Consider the following 21,274-nt stretch of genomic DNA (forward strand, 5'->3'; position numbering starts at 1 on the left):
TTCTAACATAGTTGGTACAATTTTGCAGTATGGATGTTCTGCATAGTATGCATAAACATTTGCTTCTTTACACCAAAATACAGTAAAACTGCACAACTAAAGAAGAAATTTAACTAAAACTTTATTATGAGATCACAAATCCAGTAAGAAACCTACATAAAAAAACATTTTCACGACAAAGTTGAACTTCATGACAGTATAGAAATCTTGAATCAATGTACACGTAACAAGCTCACAGTAACTAAAAGATTGCAATGTGCCGTTATGAAATGAGTTAACTGTGGAAATGACCATCATAGAAATAGTGACGTCTTTTGACCTGAATAATGCTCCTGTCTAGACATCCAGCTTCAAAACTTTAGAAATTCATTAACACAAAAAATGAAAGCAATATGAAGAGTTTTACCTCTAGATCGACTGGTCAACCATGATGTTAACAAAGCCAAAATCATGGGTTTGATTTACAGAGAAAGCACATAATAAAAATGCAAAGCCTAAGTCACTTTGAATAAAAGCTTTAGTAAAATGCATGAATGTACTGTAATATATTAGCTTATGCGTTGCTGTTTTAGTACAACATCCCTTTCATTGGAGGAAAGCTTTGACAGCAAGGAAACTTCACCACCATGGTACATCGATTTAAAGGCTTGATATCGCAGATGTTCAGTACATTCAAGTTTCATCTAAAATCAGTACTAGTTAAAGAATGATCTGACCATGCCTGTCTTGGTAAGATATATTAGATTCAGTTTCAGTTCAGAGATGAATACTGTGTCGTGCAAATCTTTCATTACACAATAGTATTAACCCAGCGAAAATGATCCATTGTTGCAGAAAGTTTACTCTCCCATCCCATAAACATCTGTCGAGTGTCAGAACGGTCACTCCAGCCAGTGAGGAGTTTATCAGCAGGCACGTTGTGTGATCTGGAGTTTGTGTTTCTTACATCCCTGCCAGTTCTGCTTGTTTCTCATCCTCAGATTCTGGCTGGTTGTCATCATCACCGTTATAATTGGCCATATCGTCCTCTAGTTCCTGTCCGGCATCTTGATTTTCATCTGTAAAAACCCAGAAAACTATTTGAACTCGAAGAGAAACGTTTGGTGTATGAAATTGCTTGTCTGCATCACAAACGTGTTTACAGTGTATACACTATTAATTGAATCCTAGTATGCAGGTTGGCACCACCATAAATAAATATTTATCCATCAGTCATAGTATGATCAAACAATAAATGTGTTTAAACAGTGTGCATGTATTTGAATGTCAACTTAAATAGCTCAATAAGTAAACTGAGTTACACCTAAATGCCACTTTAGATGAAGCCTCTTTACCGTCTTTGCTTTGTATAGACAATAATTCATGGAAAAACTGTAACAATATAAGATTCACATTGCTTTGAAATCTTCTGATGCATTCTCACAGGACCCTACATAGGATGCGTGCTATAGAAAATGGAGGAATGTTTTAATAAGCACCTTTAATCTTGGAGAGCTGTTTCTCTATCTCGCCATCATTGTCATACATAATCGCATTTTCATCTTTCCCATCCTCAACTCTGACTTTTTCCTCGTTATCCTCTCCCATTCCGAATCCGATGTCGTCATTTTTCGGCTCAAGAATTCCTACTTCATCCAACAGAGTATCTATATGAAGACAACACAAATGAGTGATGTGTGTTGCTTTAACGGCGTTTAATAAGTCGGTCTCTCTTTATTCCCCACCTCTCCTTAAAGATTCTCCTTTAAAGCCCATCACTGCATCTGGGACATTGTCATTGGCTGGTCTGTTAAGAGTCTCATTCTTATTTGCCGGTTTGGAGGTTGTGGGTGATTTGTTTATAATCACAGCAGCTAAAAGTAGAAAATAGAATTGTTATTAAAACATAAACTGAGTAAACTTATTTCAAATAAGTAATTGGATTGTTTAAAATGAGTATTTGTACAAACAGTGGTCAACAATAAGGATAGCCTGACTTAGACCTACCTAACTGCTCCTTACAGACCCCTGTATGCCAGGAGATGTATTGCATGTGTGCAACGCCCATGTACGGTTTAGAGTCAAATTAAGTATGCTTTGCGCGTCTGAGCGTTACGATGCATTCACACCAGCTGCGGTAAAAACGCGCGTAGTTGGACGCTAGAACATTTGAGTTTACTCGCGGGAGGGCCTCTGCGACTCAGCTGAGACTCCGCTCGCTTCCTGTAATCACGTCACTACTACAGCAAGGTCTTGATTGGTCAGTGCGGCGCGGAAATCCGCAGGAGTTCAGATTTTTCAACTCGCGCGTTTCCCACGGCAATGCTCAATTCGCGCAGAATGAGTGTTCCACACCATTCCTGTTGCCTCTACTGCGTCTGGTGTGAACCCTGCGTTCGACTGTGCAGCATATGCCTAAAAAATTTACTATACTTGCAGCTTCACTGTACAGTATACTTACCATGCATTATAGATAAATACACTAGATGTCGCCTTGGGGTTCTAAGCATGCATCAAAACCGCCGCCATCTTAAAACAGGGGTCTTGTCATAGGAAGTAGCTAGGTAAAGCTGCTATCTCCGCCTGTACTCCGAATTCATGGACGATGCCGGACTTTTGTGCTGCGTATGGATGTTAGGCCTACTAGCACTATGCAGTATAGTTAGAAAAAGTAGATTTTCAAAATATTAAAAATTTTATTTTTTTCTGGACTCAATGCTAAATACATGTCTGACTGTTGAAACGAACCAAAAGAAAACTTAAAAAAAAAAAAAAAAATCGCATTCACGACGATTTATGGTGATTTTTTTTCCGTTACACCATTGCCTACAATGACGCTGATGCGGGGTTCCCCTGTTTCAAGATGGCGGCTCTATTTGACGCATTCGGTCCAATGAACTGCCGTAGGCAAGGCGACATCTAGTGTACATATCCATGACCATACATAGTAGGGATGTCAATTTATTCAAATTAACAATCAAATTACTTGATCATAATTACAGCAAAACAGAAAAAAAATGTACGACTCGAAATACGATGCGCACATAGCAATAGAAATCTCCATTACATTGCATATTAATGCATTTTAAAAAAAATTTTTACATTCAATAAAATTTCACCACTAATTTAATGAATTGATTCAAACCTTTCTCGTTATTATCTTTGTATTCATTCTTCGGCTCGGACTCCACTTCTGGCTTGCTGTTCGGAAGTTCTGCCTCAGATTTGGGTTTTCCAAACAATGATTTTTCTAAACCAGCGGCATTCTAAAGAAAAACAAACATTAGCAAATAGTTTACAGGTTTTATTGGCACCCTTAAATGGTGCTGGTGACAGATTTGGTTCTTGATTTAGATGTTTTTTGTACCTCTGGATCTAAATGCGCAGGTTCCTTTTCAGCCTTTAGTTCTCCATCCTCAGTTTTCACACCGCATTTCTCTTTAATGCTCTCAATTTGTTTGTTACACTGAGTCCTGCACAATTTCCATACACAAAGCCATTATAGATATTGTTCATCATTATAATAAAGTAGTATCGAGTACTCAACATGGACCTACATGAAAGTGTCCGAGTTACTTTGACAGGACTTCAGCTCAGTCTGCACCTTACCGAGATCCTCCAATATTGACTTCATACGATCTAAAGTAAATCAATGATATGCATGATATGAAGATATGGGATAATAAAATGTACAAATATTAGGTAGAGAGAGTCTTACCCCTCATCTCCTGCACTGTATTACCACCGGAGGAAATGTTGTGCTTCAGAGTTTCCTATAACAGAGAACACTAAACTTTAGAGATCAGACAAAATAACACGACTCAATTGTGATCAAAAATTTCTTCTTACTAGGATTGACCAGCAACCTTCTGTCACAGATATAAAAGCAGTATAAATATATTACCATGACTTTTGGATCAGTAAGCATTATTTAAACATTTATGCATTTGAAAATTAAAAAAATCTGGTTTTGTGGTCCAGGGTCACACATTGTTTATCAGATTTCACAATGTGATCACATTAGGGATGCTTAACGATTAATCGTGATTAATCGTTAGCAGAATAAAAGTTTTTGTTTACATCATATATGTGTGTGAACTGTGTATAATAAATTTTTATAAATAGATGTACACACATGCATGTATATGTGTGTATATACATTTGTATATTTATGTATCATTTATATTATATATAAATATAAATACTTAATATATATAAAAAAAATTCTTACAATTATACATGAATGGTTTCATATTTATATATATATACATATTTATTATACACAGTTTACACACATATGTGATGTAAACAAAAACTTTTATTCTGCTAACGATTAATCGCGATTAATTGTTTAGCATCCCTAGATCACATATATCATCAAGTATATCCTGTTAATTCCACCAGCTCTTAAAACTTTGACGGTGTATCTTTCCTAAACAAAAATGTTTAAGGGGACATTTCACAAGATTTTTTTAAGATGCCAAATAAATCTTTGGTGTACCCAGAGTACATATGTGAAGTTTTAGCTCAAAATACCATATAGATTATAACCTTAAAATTGACACTTTGTAGGTGTGAGCAAATTTTTTTCATTTTGGGTGTGTCCTTTTAAATGCAAATGAGCTGATCTCTGTACTAAATGGCAGTGCCGTGGTTGGATAGTGCAGATTAAGGGGCGGTATTATCCCCTTCTGACATCACAAGGGGAGCCAAGTTACTGGGTTGATCTTTTTCACATTTTCTAGGTTGATGGAAGCACTGGGGACCCAATTATAGCACTTAAAGATGAAAAAAGTAAAATGTTTACCTTCTCCTGGATACAGTTGTTCAGTGCTATATCCTGTTGTCTAAGTTGTGTATCCTTTATTATGTCCATCTTCTCATTCTGTATGCGCATCTCATCCTCCGCCTTCATCTTACTCCGCTGCTCACTATCTCTTTCTGCAGTCAGCAGTCTCAAGTGATCCTCCAGCTCCAATATCTTGCTCTAGAGAAAGAAAAACAATCATGTATTTCTAGACATATTATGTGGCCTTATATGTGAAATCCATACATGTATCAAATGTGAACGTCTCATTATCTAATAATGTGATTAGGAGCATCAAAGTTTGATTTCTTTCATTGATTTCAATCTTAGACATGGTCTTAAAGATATCAAAGATTATTTTAACAGAATGTTCTTTACATCATGTAGGCTGATTCACAAAAAAAATGCATTTGACTATTCACAAATGTCAAGAATTTACATTGAAATATTTTAATAGTTTACGGACAGAGCATCTTTCTACCTGAAGCTCAATGTTTCTTGAGTTTGAGACCCAGTAGTTAAAGCCAAGCAGAAGAACGCAGGCGATGAGAGCAGCCATGAGCAAAGACGGAGAGCGACCGCCACGCCGACCGTTCCCGAGTGCACCCATAATGCCGTATAACAGCTCCAAGAACACCCTAAAGATGGATCTAAGAGATAAGGAGAGAGCAAACTTTTTCATCAGGGAAAAACTAATACAGAAGAAAGTTTAACATAGACCAGCAGTAAAAATACACAATATTCAATCAATACAGAAGACCAAGATCAGCTCTGAAGTGTACCGCACCCTAGTACTGTATAGAGTAGCCAAACGACCATTACTTTGGGAGTCAAACATACTCGGGTGCGGTACGCATAGGGCGAGTACGCCCTGAGGACTTACCTTAAGTGCTTGAGGAGGTTAGAGAATACATGGCAAGAGATCATTCATACATACAGAATCTCTCCAGATCATTTAAATTCTCAAGGAAGGACTGTCATTTTTTATGGGGTTCGGGTCAGGGAACTAGTATGGCCATAGCAGGATGTATGTATGCGTATATACATACATACATAAATAATCTCTGATGAGCACATACTGTATAAGAGTATGGCCATTCAGGAACTACACATCATTTTATAAACAATATTGACTTAATTTACTTCCTCTGGACACTTAACTTTATATTTGCATATCAAAACAATTCTTATGGGAACATTTATGCATTGTGAAAGTGATCCTCCTATCCAGTAGAGACATTTGCACATCTACCACGTTACTACTGAAGTGTTACTACGCTTTACAAAACGTTATTATATTTTAGGGTACGACGGGATAAAAAGGAAACTAAATAAATATACGTTTAAAACGCCAAATTCACAAGGTTGTTTGTTTATCTACATGCAAATGCACTGAGCAGGAAACTGCTTTTGTCTTGGTGACGTTAGCATATCTGCTAACACAACTACGAAACATGAATCATTACAATTTATTCTTATTTACAGATTAACAGCTTGTATTATTTTAAAATTGCCTTACCACAGTACAACGAAAGAGGTCACGTCATGTAAAAGCAAGAAACATGTGCATATCGACGCTCGCTATTGTTGTTCCGGTATATAACTAATAAACCTTCAGCCCTCTGAAGAAACAGCGCTTGTCTTCTCCTTGAATCCTACAACGCGCATGCGCGCAAGAAACGTCTTCTTAAAGTTGCAGGGAATTTTTTCTTTAAAAAATAATAATAATCATTTTACCATACTTAAATGCATGCACGTGTAATAATGCGTTTATTATTATTTTATTTTTTTTGAGTATTTATATATAAACTGCAAATGTTGCATATTAAACAATGTTTATGAAAGACTGCTTGGAGTCTGCAAAAAGCATCCTTTTAGGTCTTTAGGTGTCTTTGTGCAAACTCCAAGCAGGCTTTGATGTTTTGCACTGAAGAGAGGAGAAGTCCGGATCAGTGGAGGGTTGCAGTGATGGTTGTCCATCTGGAATTTTGTTACATCTCAACGCAGGAGCTCAGTCGGGTCTTTGATGGGTTTTTTGTCACCTCTTAAGGCCCTTCTTGCCTGATTTCTCAAGTTTCTTATGCCATTTAAGTTCTCCAAATCATCATATATATATATATATATAAATGTATAGACATTTCTAAAAATCTTTTTTCACTTTGTCATTATGAGTGTAGATTAATGAGAAAAAAAATCTACATTCAAAAAATTTTAACAATTGTAGTATCAGGCTGCAACATTACAAAATTGTAAAAAGTGTTAAGGGTCTGAATGTAGTGTATTTATTTATATTTAAAAGTGACCTTATTCACTATTAACCAGCCTACTATTACAGACGAGTAAAAAAGTTAATTTAACAAGCCACAAAATATTAAAGGCAGCCAAATGTACAAAATATCAAGCTGTTCTGGCCAACAAATAAAATTGAATTAATAAATTATAAAAACAAATCATTTAAAACATGAAACCTGCTCTGACTCAACGTTTATTATAAATAAAAATGAAATAAAACAGTTTTCCTCAGAACAGAGTAAATGTTTGGCTCTGCTTTCATTATAATGCTTCCAGTGTGTATAATGTAATTTCAATGTGGTTTAATTGTATTCAATTCTTTACCCAACAGTTATTACTGGAAATTGTGGCAACTTGTCGTGTTCTTCCCTAAAGCTTTATTAGTGGACATGAATTATGTATAATAAAGCAGAAACAAGATTGAGTCTTTTCCCATTTTATTAAAAAACATTTTGTAGCATATTACATTAAAGTTCATATAATGTACACATTTTTTTTTTTTTAAGGAACTTTGAATCATCAAGGAATATTCCAAAAAAGTCACAAAAAATATATGTATTGCTCCGTTGCTCCATGTTATCTCAAAATCGCTTCTTTGCATTTTCCTCCTTGAAAACAAACAAAAATGCCAACATGAGCAATAAAGTTTACAAATTCTGATTCTGAAACGAAAACTGAGATGGGACTGGGTCTTTTGACGTATGTTACCACCTTCTATCATGCCATGGTAAGCACCAATTCCTTGTCTGGAAAACCTGCTAACAAGGTTTAAATAGATAAGCCTTAGCAACTTGGCTCTTACCTTAACAACTTTACCAAGCTCAACAAGCGTTTGCTCATAGTGAGGTTCCATGCTTTTAAGAGTTTCTGGTAGGACCATGTGCCTCTGTATACCAGGACTGCCAGCATCCAATACCATCTGTAAGAATCTCTTCTCCTAAAAAGCCAGAATAAAGGTTTGCATTGGCAATTCAATAAGTCTGTTCAACATAATGCATAACCAAATCATGGTTTTGCATAGAAGGAAAGATTTATTGAAGTAAATAAAATGGATAAGATAATGTCATTGCACGTGTGTCTGTTACAAAGGTTTACTTTATCAAGTTAAAATAATAAAAAACAAAGCACTTTATTGTTAAAAATGAGGAAAAAATTAAAAAATCCTACCTGGACGTTTAAAAGGAAAGTGAAAGACGATCCTGCTTTTCCTGCCCTTGCCGTTCGTCCCACCCTGCAAATAAAAACCCATTTGGAAAAACCAAGCAGCTTTACATACAAAGACTTACAGTTCCAGTGTTACAAACAAGTGATGAACCCTAATATGAACATAGATATTCCAAGCCAAAGGTAACCATAATAAAGACGATAAGAATGATGGATAAATGAACAAGCATACTTAAAGGAATAGTTCACCCCAAAATGACATTTCGGCAGAACACAAAGTAGAATGTGTGTAATCAAGCTTTTTTTAAGAGGACCACTGCCATAGTAGAAAAAAAAAATACTATGGAAGTCAATGGTTTGGTTACAAACACAGTTTGTGTTCAGCAACAGAAAGAAATGTGTACAGGGTGAGTAAATAAATCATCCTATTAACTTGTAGACTAGGCTTTCTCAAGCCAACATAAAGTTTTTCCTCTAGTTAAGGTCCATTGACTTGCCTGTGAATGTATGTTCGGATGTATTGTGGAGCATCATAATTAATGACACATTTCACTCCGTTGATGTCGATGCCTCTCGCAGCAGCATCTGTGCTTATCAACCTAAGACAATTTATAATAAAGCATATTATATAAAACCATATAACATTTTCAGAAACAAAAAAAAGAGATGATGCTAAAGGGAAACCTACAGTGGAATCTTTCCATGCTCAAAGTCCTTAAGCGTTTTCTGTCGCTCGCTTGGGCTTAGTCTGGAAGAAAACTCTGCAACATCCACACCGCCAAAGAGTTTCACGAGCATATAAAGTCTAAAAGGCAGAGAGAAAGATTAACAGATAAACAGTTAAAATACAAATGTAGCAGAATATTCGCCTTTTCCCAATTGTATAATTCACACTCATCACATCACATTGGTGCCAGGGAGGGCCCAGTTTTATGACATCAATTTTATTCATCATAAATTCTGTGCAATTAAACCTTAAAAAAATAAAACCAACAGCACTACATTGTATATTTCATGAAAATGTATTATTTATTTATTTATTTATCACATACCTGTGTGCCGTTTCTCTCGAGTTGGTGAAGCACAAAGCAGGACTGAACTTGAGCCGAAGGAGGAAGTGAAGGATTATTAGCGGTTTCTTGTTAAGGGTGCAGGGGACATAATACTCCTGTGTAAGATACGGGCACATATTAACCAGCATTTATGTATGAATCATATTATTCATAAATTATTTATTGTCATTACACAGTTCATTAGAATGCTTGATTCTGATTGACATTATATTTACAAATGCCAAGTAGCATGACATGTGAACGTCTTGTCTTATCTTAAAACCTAAAGAAATATCTTGCTGAAGGTCTGCATTCATTAAAAGTGAGTAAATATTCAAACCAAATATTTAATGTTCTCTACCTTACTTATAAAGTAAATAGTCGTGTAATAAGTGAGATAATGTAAAGGCAGCCGGTTGTTATCGCGAAATAAGCCTCTACATGATCTCTTACATGAAGCATATTAGTCTTACAACCCTTTATTTGATTATATCTTACAGAGAGACTCTGAGGAAAGTGAAATGTCTCCTGGTTTTGTGTGGAGCTGTCTGTAGAGTTGTGTGTTGAACTGAAGAGTTGTGGCTGGTGCAGATCCAGCAGTTGTAGTTTCTCAGGGTTCTGGGTGAGTGTGGCAGAAAACAGCAACTTTTGCAACGGCATCTGAGGTGGAGACAAACTGCAACAAACAGACATATGCGCAAACAAATAAATGAATTTACAGTCTGATGTATTTATTTTGCATTCTTCAGATTTAAAGGAAAACACCACAGTTTTTCAGTATTTTACTATGTTCTTACCTCAACTTAGATGAATGAATACACACCTATTTTTTTTTTATGCGTGCACTTAAATCTTTATACAGCATGTTGTGAATGTGTTAGCATTTATCCTAGCCCCATTCATTCCTTAGGATCCAAACAGGGATGAATATAGAAGCCACCAAACACTTCCATGTTTTCCCTATTTTAAGACTGTTACATGAGTAGCTACTAGGGCTGGACCAGAAAATTCGAATATTCGAATATTCGTTCCGTGGGTTGACATTCGATTTTCAGTTTTGAGATTCGATTATATTTATAAATATTTTTCAGCGTTAATGCAGAGCTTTTGCCAAGCAGGAAGTGCGCTTCACGCTCCCGCTCTGTAGGTGGCGCAGAGAGACCAACATCCATAGCCAACAACCACCAAACGCCACCAGTGGAAGAGATCGCCTCAAAACGGAAAGCGCGCTTCCTGCTTTGGCATTCACGCTAATAGTGTTGTAAATAACGTTCAGTTTCATGCAAAAACTGATTGATTTGCTTCACAAGACTTCAATATGTCACACAGAGTTATGGGGGATTACTTTTGTATTGGATATATATGCTTTAGCTCTTAAAGTGTGCGGATCGGTTGACTTGCATGACGGAGCTCTGGGGTTTCTGCAAAATATCTTCTTTATTGTTCTGCTGATGAAAAAAGCATATTGGATGGTGTAAGTGTTAGTAAATAAACTTGATTTTGAAAGTATGCTACCGTTTTATTACAGTTTGTTGAACTTCGTTCATTTATTTTCGTTGTTTTATTTAAATAGCCTACCCTTTACGTTGTCAGTAATTACTGTGCTGCTAATTTCTGATACGGGAATGTTTGTTTGTTTGTTAGAAAAATGTTAGGCTTCCTTATTAAAAGTATTGCTCTTGTGTTTTGTTTCACTAATGTTGTTCTCGCTTGCGCTGTTCTGTAGTATTTTTAAAGTTTATTAATTCTAAACGTGTCACATGTCCATATTGCACGAAAAAAAGGCACTACACTCCCTTGGGTCCGCAGCAACACATCCGCCATATAATAAAACTGTAGACAGACAGACACACACATACACACACACAGAGATTCCTGCCTTTATTAAAGAGAAAAATATGTTCAGCCCCTCCTTCCGAAGCTTCGAATATTCGATTTTATTTCTACTAGAGCTTCGAATCTCAAAAAATGGTATTCGGAACAGCCCTAGTAGCTACACGAGTAAGTATGCACAAAATAAAACATGGTGATTTTTTAAGCGGATAAAAATGAGAACTATATTGTATGGCGGAAGAGCACTTAGTTTGCAGCACTTCGACCTCGGGCGCAGTAACATCATCACTCCTGTAAACCCCCCTCTAGGGCTGTCACAGTGATTAAATAATCGTCTCATCGCAATTGTTTGACCTCATCGCAATGATTTCAGATCACCGCGATGATTGCACATCTCTCTAAAAAACACAAGGGGGAGCTGCAGTGCCTGTATAAACGAGACAGTATCAGATTACTTTTAAAAATGTGTTATGTGTATAAATATTTACTGCCAGATAAACCTTGTAAAAGATTTCATTTAAATAATCACAACGATCTGTGAAAATTATTTGATGAACAAAAAATGTATGAGAATTAAATGTCAAAGCAATAAACAGGCAATTAATCGTCATAATCGTCACAATTTATTAAACAATTTACTGTCAGCCAAATTTCAAAATCGTGACAGCCCTACACCCCTCTCAATCAAACTTCTGTCAATATTACTGCGCCCATGTACTCATGTAACAGTCTTTAAATAGGAAAAACATGGAAGTTTTTGGTTCCCTGTTTGGATCCCAAAGAATGAATTGGGCTAGGATAAATGCTAACACATTCACAACACGCTGTACAAAGATTAAGTGCACGCATTGAAAAAAAAGGTGTGTATTAATTCATCTAAGTTAAGGTAAGAACATAGTAAAATATTGAAAAACAGCTGTGTTTTCCTTTCAAGCAGAAGTCACCAAACTTTTTTCTCTCGGGGCCACATTATCGTTCCTGACTGTGATGGGGGGCCGGGTCAGCTATATAGAATTGAATGACCACAAGCAGTAGAGATTACTGGCCTGGCACAGCCAAAGTCCTCATCAGTAAACGGCTTTCCATGGGTAGCTAGTAGGTGAGCTACCTTATAGCTAGTTCGGACAGCAGCCTGGTTTACCTGAGTTTGGTGAAGGAATACATTCTTTTGTGCGGCCAGTACGCCTTTCATCCTTCGAATCCTGTCTTCTCTTCCTTGCCCTCGCTAGCTAGCATACTCTTTGTGGCGGGTTTCATGATGACGACACAGATTATATTCTTTGAAAACTGCCACACTTTCTTTACATATAATACAAACTGCACGGTCCTTAATCTGAACAAAAAAATAATTGTTGGTCAGCTGTTCTTTGAAAACTCTCTTATCAAGTTTTCATTTAACGCTAGCTATTTTGCCGTCCTGAACACTTCCAGTTCTGTGCAAGTTATCTGCACGTGCGTTGTCTTTCACCGCTTGATCACGAGCATTTAGTTAATTTTATAACTAAATATCATATTTCAACTAAAAAAATCAACAAAATACCAGATGCAAACATGTTATTACTTTCCAAAAAAACTATTACAAAAATAAAATTGGCTTATAGGGCCGGTTTAAGTAGTGGGGGGCAGAGGGCCTGATTCGGCCCGCGGGCCTTAATTTGGTGACCCATGCTTTAAAGCTTTTATATGTAAAATTGTGTGTATTACATTGCATTTCTGTCAAGAAATTCTTATAAAAGTTACACAATGGACGTTAACTTACATGAACTAACAATGAGCAATACATTTTTTCAGCATTATTAATCTTTGTTATACCACAGGGCTGTTGAATGCTTTAATTCTGATTGAGAAATGCTCCACGGGCATGTCAGGACCAGTCAAATGTCTTAAAATAACCACCAGTGCAATGTCTGTGGTAACCATGCTATAAGTAAGGGATAATGTAGAGGCAGCCGGTAGTTATTGGGAAATAAGCCCCGACAGTGTGATCAGGACCCGACGCGAAGCTACATTATCCCGCTTATTACACGGCTACTTGCCACATAAGAAAAAAAAACTGGACATGAACATGAATTTGAAACATTTTATTGGCATATTTGTTTTAAATTAACATTTTTATCCTTCCGCGAAACTTTGCACAGATGCATAAAATGATCGTAATACCTTATTAAGATCCTCTGCTTCATACTTGTCTACATTTTTTCTCTTTTAGCCAGTCTTTGAGAAGTTTTAATGCCCATTCTGTATTTTTGTGTGTGTTGGCTTCGTAGCTGTCATGCTCTATTTTGTCAAGTTCAGTCTCAGTAAGCTGTCTGTGTCTTGTCGTGGTTGTCGAGTGTTTGTCACAAGATGGCGCCAAACAGACAGTAATCTTTATTGATCTTTATTGGCGCGGAGCGATTTTACTCGTGCAAGTAGTCCGGCTATGCGTTATTATTTGGAGCGGTTATTATTTGAAAAGAACGAACCTGCAAATGTCTCAACTGACCAATCAGAATCAAGCATTCCAGAGAGCCGTGTAATAAGCGAAATTAATTGACTTCGGTTCCTTTGAATTATTTGAAAATGAGGCACACTTGGGTGTTCCCATAATCAGTTATTGTAAAGGTTGGTGCTGACCAAGAAATTAGTTTCAGACTAGTAATACAACAGTCACAACTGAAAAAATTTATTTTTTTGTCACAACAAAAAAATTTATTTTACCAAAAGCAGTTTGGAAAAGATTGAAATTGCTCGCTGACCAATGGCTAACAGGAGAAGTGTTCAGGAAAACTAAACTTACAGATAGAACTTTTCCTCCAGTTTTTTTATTTCAGGTCAAGATTATGACTAATTTCCCTCACAGTATTTACCTTGCCACTGTGATTGGTCCAGGCAGCGTTCTTTTCAAGACTAACATCTGTTGGTCACCTTGGATTTTGTACACCGCTTTAGTCACCTGGCTGAGCCAAGACTGATGCATGCTGTCAATCATCCTGTCTGCCTCATCGATGATCTATGACAAACAGGCAATATAAATATATTAGATTAGAGCAGCGTTTCTCAACCATATGGGGCCTCGGTGGTAAAGCTCAGTGGTAGAGCATTACACATTAGCAGTGCAATAGGTCATGGGTTCTAATCCAGGGAACACAAACACATGACGAATGCGAAACTACGCCCCGGTGTTTTCAAGTGTAGTGAAAGAGGAGTGTTCAGACGTTGTTGTATGTGGAATGATACTAATTAATGTCTTTGTGTCAGTTTATTGTTTAAAATGGTCCGCAAATGCGTGTTTCATATATTTTACACATGATCTTTCTACGTCACTACGCAATTACGTTAGGTCACGCTGGCACTTCATAGGACCGGAGATAGACGAGAAGTTGTGGTTTAAAAGTGTATATTTTTTATTTTTCTTGTCAAAAGAGACAATCTTTTCGCTAGATAAGACCCTCATGCCTCATTTGGGATCGTTTTGAGTCCTTTGAAACTACATTGAAAAAACTGTTAAGTGCTGAGTTAAGTGTTAAGTGTTGGGGTCCATTAAAGTCCACAGGGTTCCCACACCTTGGCTAACTTCAAATTCAAGGAACTTTCAAGGACTTTCCAGGTCCAATACCCTCAAATTCAAGAACTAAATATGGGGACACATTTCAAGTGAGAGCAAGGTTACATCGTGTTACCTTTTAAGATACATTGTTACAGTTTCCTTTTGAGGGAACTCATGTTGCGTCACTGTGGTGACACTTTGGGGAGCCTCCAGTGGTAAGTGCGTCTGAATGTGTATATCAAATTCAACCAATGGTGAGGCTTAACGACAAAGTCAGGGTGCAGGAAGTATATCGCTATCTGAAATATTGTCAAAGACGGCGTTACAGGGACGCAGGAAGGAGACGCAGCATCTCTTGCCTTCTCAGGGAACAACAGTTGGATACGTAACCGGTGACGTTTTCATGTGTCAAACACAACTATGCAAAAAAGCATTTTGGTATGAATCAACATTTGCATACAGAAGATATAAGCATTTAAAGCAAACAGTTTAGCACGTGTGCTTAAAAAGTCTAGAATTTTTATGATATTATCCTACACTACACAGGGAATAATATGGATTTTTTCCGGAAAACTTCTTGCATAAAATAGATTCAAGCACTTTCAATGACCTGTACCTATGTATGTATATTTTCAAAAACTTCCCAGAGCATTGAGTTTGTTTCCTAAGATTTACAAACTTTCAAGGACCAGTGGTAACCCTGAGTCCATTAAAATGAGAAAAATCCTGGAATGTTTTCCTCAAAAACATAATTTCCTCTCAACTGAACAAAGAAAGGCATCAACATTTTGGATGACATGGTGGTGAGTAAATTATCTGGATTTTTTTTTTTTTTTTAAGAAAATGTACTAATCCTTTAAGGCTAAAGCAAATTCATGTACACAACATTCTTAAAGAGAACCTAAACCCTAAACCAACAATTTTAGTAAATGGTCTGTAAGAATGGGGCTTTATTAGCGCTGTTCATTGATTTGAGTAACTTTTTTGACATTTAGTGAATTTTTTATGAATTTTCATGTTGAATGTTGCGGTACTGCGTGATGTAAGCGGTACGAACCCAAACGTAAGCAGGTTCAAGCCCTTTTCACGATCTCACTTGGTACGAGCTCAGTTCGTCCCCTCTATCTCCATTGGGGTCTGCCCACTTTTCTTGCATTTTTCAAATATTGCCAGTGGTTGGAGTCAGACTCTGACCAGCGGTTTAGTTACTCCTTAATGTTTAAACAACTGCAACATATATTATTGTACAGTACGCATCTCACCAGAAATCGTAGGTGTCGTAGACTGAAGTTGTTGTTTTTGTTGATGTGATCCACCAGACGGCCTGGCGTGGCCACAACAATATCAGCCAAACTGCAGCAAACACCCCCTCTGCTTTTAGAGAGAGCCGCCTGCTCAGCAGCAAATGATTTCTGTCCTGTTATCATGACCACTTTCAGACCTGTGCCTTCAGCATATGAGCTAAACACCTTTGACACCTGCAAAATAGATATCAAAAACATATGGATGATAAGCAATCAATAATATATAGATGAGGTGTATTATTTATATTGACAATTATACATTACCTGCTGTGCCAACTCTTTGGTGGGCAGTACAGCCAGTGCACGAACCTCACAAACTACACGCTTAGACAGCGCCTAAAGTAAAAAACACAACTGTGTATAATATATATACACTAAACATCTTATCAAACTGTAACTGCTTATATATTTTTGGCTTTTGGCCTTGTGTTTTTTTCTCAGTCACATTTCTCCTCAGCAGGCTCATTTATGTCAGTAGTATGTGCTGCAGGTTTGACTAATCCCAACATTTCAAGCACAGTCAAACACTAGTAAAGACATGATGTCTACCTGTATAACAGGTATTACAAAGGCCAGTGTCTTTCCACTTCCTGTAGGTGCAGAAACACAGATATCTCTGGGACGGTAGCCACCTGGACCGACCAGCAGCTCTGAGCTCACACTGTTCAGGATGGCAGGTATGACCTCAGCTTGTACTGGAAAATTAATTATTTACAGTGGGATCTTCAGTAATCAATGATTTCCAAACTACTACGCCTTGTAAAACAGAATCTCTATTATTCAATGTAATTTTAGTGAATTATCTTTCTCGCTTACCTGGAAAAAAGTTCTGTATCCCATTGGCTTCCAGTTTCTTAAGCAGCATTGGACAGAGGCCCGGCACCTCGTTGACAGGGACCAGGTTACTCTTAATGTCCTTTTGAATGACACCAGGCTGTGACAACCACTGAGGCAAAACTCTTTTGACCTGTAGTTGTCCAGAAAAAAAATCTTGTATCTTCTCTTTACGAAATAAAACATTCACTTTAATTTAAAATGTTGCGATTTTCTTCTCTACCTTTTGAGTGGTCTTCTCTTCGAACCCACCCAGGATATGGAAACCGGTCTGGGAGGCAGAATTTTCGGCATGTGCCTTATCAATCGGAGTCTCCTTACTTTCCTCTAATTCACCTTTAATTGTCTCTGTGATTTCTGCAGACTTCTCAGTATCTGATTCATCATCTCCTAAAATAAATAAATAAGTATTTTTTTGCCATTCTTGCAACCCCGCTAGTTTGGGACAAAGAGTTTAACACCCAAAATTTAAAAAAAACGTAATAAGCATGAAAAACCAATAAATGAAAAGTAAATAACATTACACATACATACACAAGACTAGGCAGCTACATTAGAAAAACAATGAAATTATTCACAACGGTGTATCATCACAACAACAAAAAATGCGGTTTGCGTGTGGATGCATGCAAAATGTGTTCAAATATTATGCTATGGGGCAGTTTAAAGGGGAAATTTCATAAGACTTCTTCAGATAAATCTTTGGTGTCCCCAGAGCACATACACTGTCAAAAATAAAGGTACAAAACTGTCACTGGGGCGGTACCCTTTAAAAAATGTCCTTATATGTACCATTTAGGTACAAATATGTATCTTTAAACTGCCGATATGTATGCACTCTTTGGGTACAAAGGTGTACCTTTTTAAAAGGGTACTGTCCCAGTGACAACTTTTGTACCTTTATTTCACGAGTTCGCATTAACATGTAATCTATAGGGAATGGGATAAAGCATATTTGGCGTGCTGTCCGAGGAGAGGGCTCCGAGCTCGGAATTTTAGCCCGAACCCAGAGTACTCCCCTCTCTTTAACTGTGATAAATTAATCTAGATGAGAGTGAGGAGATGGGGTGGAGGAGGGATGCTGCAAAAAATCTGTCACGGGACAGAGGTGAGGGACTGCTATTTATAGGCACCTCTTTGCACTGATTGGTTGGATCACATGACCATGCTCCTCCCGAACTTAGTTAAATAAACTTCATTTCTGTGTATGTGAAGTTTAGTCTAAAATACCATATAGATCATATATTATAGCATGTTAAAATTGCCACTTTGAAGGTGTGAGCAAAAATGTGTTGTTTTGGGGTGTGTCCTTTAAAATGCAAATGAGATGATCTCTGCTCTGGATAGTGCAGATTAAGGGGCGGTATTATTCCCTTCTGACATCACAAGGGGAGCCAAGAATCAATTAGCTATTTTTTCAGATGCTTGGAGAGAATGGTTTACCAAAACTAAAGTACTTTGTTGATCTTTTTTACATTTTCTAGATTGATAGAAGCACTGGGGACCCAATTATAGTACTTAAACAAGGAAAAGGTCAGATTTTTATGATATGCCCACTTTAAGTCGTTTTTATAAACATACCTTGCAAAAATCAGTACTGGTGTACATCTTGAGACAAAACAACGGCACTGATATATGTCAGGGCAAGGTGTTATTAAATTAAGGCATCTGAAACATGCATTTTAGTCTGGGACTAGGATAAGACCTGTCCAGGAAACCGCTCCTATATGTGCTTAATATTATGTTTTAGGTTACAGAAATGAGCTGGGGAGTGTTGGGGCCATTACTAACATGTAGCTACTGTCTATATCATTTTCATCACAAAAACAACATGATAAAAGGATGCACAGCTAACTGGCCAAAATTGCTTTACGCCCACTAAATCACCATGCATTTTTACTTTATTTCAATACGATTAAACACACACAGAGCATAAATGCAGTTTTACCTGTATTTGCACTTGAATTATCAATCGATAAGGTTTTGCGTTTTTTCTTCTTTGTAGTTGTACTGACACCTTCATCAGTAGCCTCTGATTCTCTGACATGTCTTTTTTTCTTAGCTTTGAGTTGTTCTCCCTCAGTCTCTTGCTGTTCAGATTTTCTTTTCTTTTTCTTTGCTATATTATCTTGATGGTCATCATCTTTATTCGCTGTGTGTGAGATACTCTGTTCTCTGGCTTTGGCTTGTTCCTGCAGTTTAGCCAGCAATGCTTTGGCGCGAGACTCTCTGCTAGATTCACTGTCCTCCACCTCCCCTAAATATCTGTTCAAAACATTAATACCTGATTAAAACTTATCAATACTTCATAAAAGAACATAGCAGATTGCAAACAGCAGGTTTGACAATTAACTTAGGCTTAATGCAAAAGGTCAGTTTTACATAACAGTAATATGTAGATTTTGTATGAATGAAACACACACACACACACACACACACACACACACACACACACACACACACACAAACACACACAGACATAATATAACTACAGAAAAATATACAACTCTACAGCTACTGCTCTTACGCAAGTGAAAAGGTTATGTTTTAATTCATTATTTAATTTAACGTAGTGCAGTATACCTATATAAAAATACATTTTTGTGACCATTAATACAGCAAGATGCTATAAATAAAATCAATACATACCGATTTATCGTGAAGAGTGCCATTGCAGACTCTTGGCCTTATAATCATTCACGAATATTAACTTAATAAATTAACACACACCACCAAGATTACGGCGAACATTTATATTAGAACATACAATACTGTACTGTGGCTCCATGAAATGAACCATGTGGATAGAAAAGTGTTGACAGTCGCGTACTGATGACGTAGTAACTTTAACGCGCGTGCGTGCGTGCTTGAATGGGGTTTATGCACAGACCCAATCGTAAAACTGACCTTTTACGTTAGTATGAGTACGCATTATATATATATATATATATATATATATATATATATATATATATATATATATATATATATATATATATATATATATATATATATATATATATATATATATATATATATATATAACATTTCCCTTTTGGTCTTAATATTTAGCAAAGGCTGAAAACTCTGTTTAGTGAATTGCTTAAGGTTTAGTTCAGCTGTTTTGAAAAGCACTCGTTATCTTTTCATCACTGAATAAATGGACCAATCACAGATAATTATTATAAGATGAAAATATAGACCAATTTCGTGTTTGCAAACAGAGATGACTTTTTGTGGGCGGAGCCAAACTGGTTGCAGAAAGTGACTGCTCTGCAGTAGGGTTGTGAAGTGTTTCAGCATTAAACCGTGATTTTTATGGATCCGGTGTTCTGTCGAAGTCTGATTCCTTTATGTTTCCCTTTAGTGCAATGTTTCTTAAAGCGTTTTAATCACGTTACGTTTATTTTTTAGATAGATAAAAAGTTTAAATGGCTTGGCTACTGATATGCATGTATGTAATGTATATGTATTGTTCTTTTTTGCTAAATCAATTATTTTTACAGTCTGAATCGCTAAAGTACATATAAAAGCAATACTATCATGAATTATATATAATAGCGTTTATTAAATATTTCATAATTTTCCTGTTTTCTATTATTTCTTCCATATATTTATCTTACGTGTTTGTTCTAAAACTATTATAAAAGTATTATGTTTAAACATACATTAAAATGTTTATATATTAATAACACTTTACATCATGTGTGTGTGTGTGTGCTATATTTATATATTTATTAAGTATGTTAACATAATAATTTTAGAACAAACAGGAAGAAGACATAGCTAAGATATAAGGAAATAAAAAGAAATAATAGAAAACGAAAAAAATGAAATATAAAAAAAATTGTGATATTGCTTTTTCAGTATACATTTTTTTTTTATTCTGAATAAATTTTAATTGTAACGTGATAAAAACGCTATAAGAAACACATGGAGGGAACAGACTTCGACAGAACACCGGACATCTTCTCTACTTATTTTCTATTCTAATAATTAAAAGATTTCCAGATGATTTCCTCGCTCCATTCTGTCCGTTTAAGGGCTTATTGTAATCATAACACCTACGTTTATCTTCAAATGATGTCTTCGACGATGGTATTTTATAAAAATGAAAGCCATCTTTTTTGGCATTCTTATTCTGACACTTAACAGCACAACAGGACATTTTCTAGTGAGTTATCTTGCTCTTTTCACTCGTGTCTAATTCATTTCCACTGTTTTTCTGCAACCGCATTGCGCGCGCAGCTTGAGGTGACGTAACTGTGACGTCTACTCTAAATTGGTCTATATTTTCCTTTAAAATATGTATTTGTGCTCAATCCGAATTCTGCATACTTTTTTTCGAAGGCTGCATACTCCGGGTCGCATATATCGAGGCTGCAAACGTCATCAAGACTATCTTATTTCAGAACATGAGAAATTATTCTTAGTTAATCTTAGTAACTTGTTGTATATTCTCATGATCTGCGATTGTAAT

The 21,274-nt window shown here is 36.4% G+C and overlaps 2 protein-coding genes across 2 annotated transcripts; both read right to left on the bottom strand.

The window, feature by feature from the left end:
- Window positions 1–104: 104 nt before the first annotated feature.
- On the bottom strand, window positions 105–6,445 carry golm1 (golgi membrane protein 1). The gene is made up of 10 exons (XM_065247727.1): window positions 6,306–6,445; window positions 5,268–5,436; window positions 4,787–4,966; window positions 3,698–3,752; window positions 3,537–3,618; window positions 3,347–3,452; window positions 3,125–3,245; window positions 1,725–1,853; window positions 1,479–1,646; window positions 105–1,058 (listed from the first exon to the last, which is right to left on the bottom strand). Exons 2-10 carry the CDS (start codon window positions 5,394–5,396, stop codon window positions 943–945), a joined length of 1,086 nt encoding a protein of 361 aa, XP_065103799.1. The 5' UTR covers window positions 5,397–5,436; window positions 6,306–6,445; the 3' UTR covers window positions 105–942.
- Window positions 6,446–7,498: 1,053 nt separating this feature from the next.
- On the bottom strand, window positions 7,499–19,623 carry ddx51 (DEAD (Asp-Glu-Ala-Asp) box polypeptide 51). Its single transcript, XM_065247728.1, has 15 exons — window positions 19,444–19,623; window positions 18,743–19,059; window positions 17,018–17,184; window positions 16,777–16,927; window positions 16,510–16,655; window positions 16,225–16,296; window positions 15,919–16,134; window positions 13,977–14,119; window positions 9,793–9,970; window positions 9,295–9,410; window positions 8,931–9,047; window positions 8,740–8,841; window positions 8,246–8,309; window positions 7,881–8,015; window positions 7,499–7,686 (listed from the first exon to the last, which is right to left on the bottom strand). The coding sequence occupies exons 1-15, from the start codon at window positions 19,464–19,466 to the stop codon at window positions 7,660–7,662; spliced, it is 1,974 nt and encodes a 657-aa protein (XP_065103800.1). The 5' UTR covers window positions 19,467–19,623; the 3' UTR covers window positions 7,499–7,659.
- Window positions 19,624–21,274: the final 1,651 nt, after the last annotated feature.

The sequence above is a fragment of the Paramisgurnus dabryanus genome, chromosome 11 (genome assembly GCF_030506205.2).
Source record: "Paramisgurnus dabryanus chromosome 11, PD_genome_1.1, whole genome shotgun sequence".
Lineage (NCBI taxonomy): Eukaryota > Metazoa > Chordata > Actinopteri > Cypriniformes > Cobitidae > Paramisgurnus > Paramisgurnus dabryanus.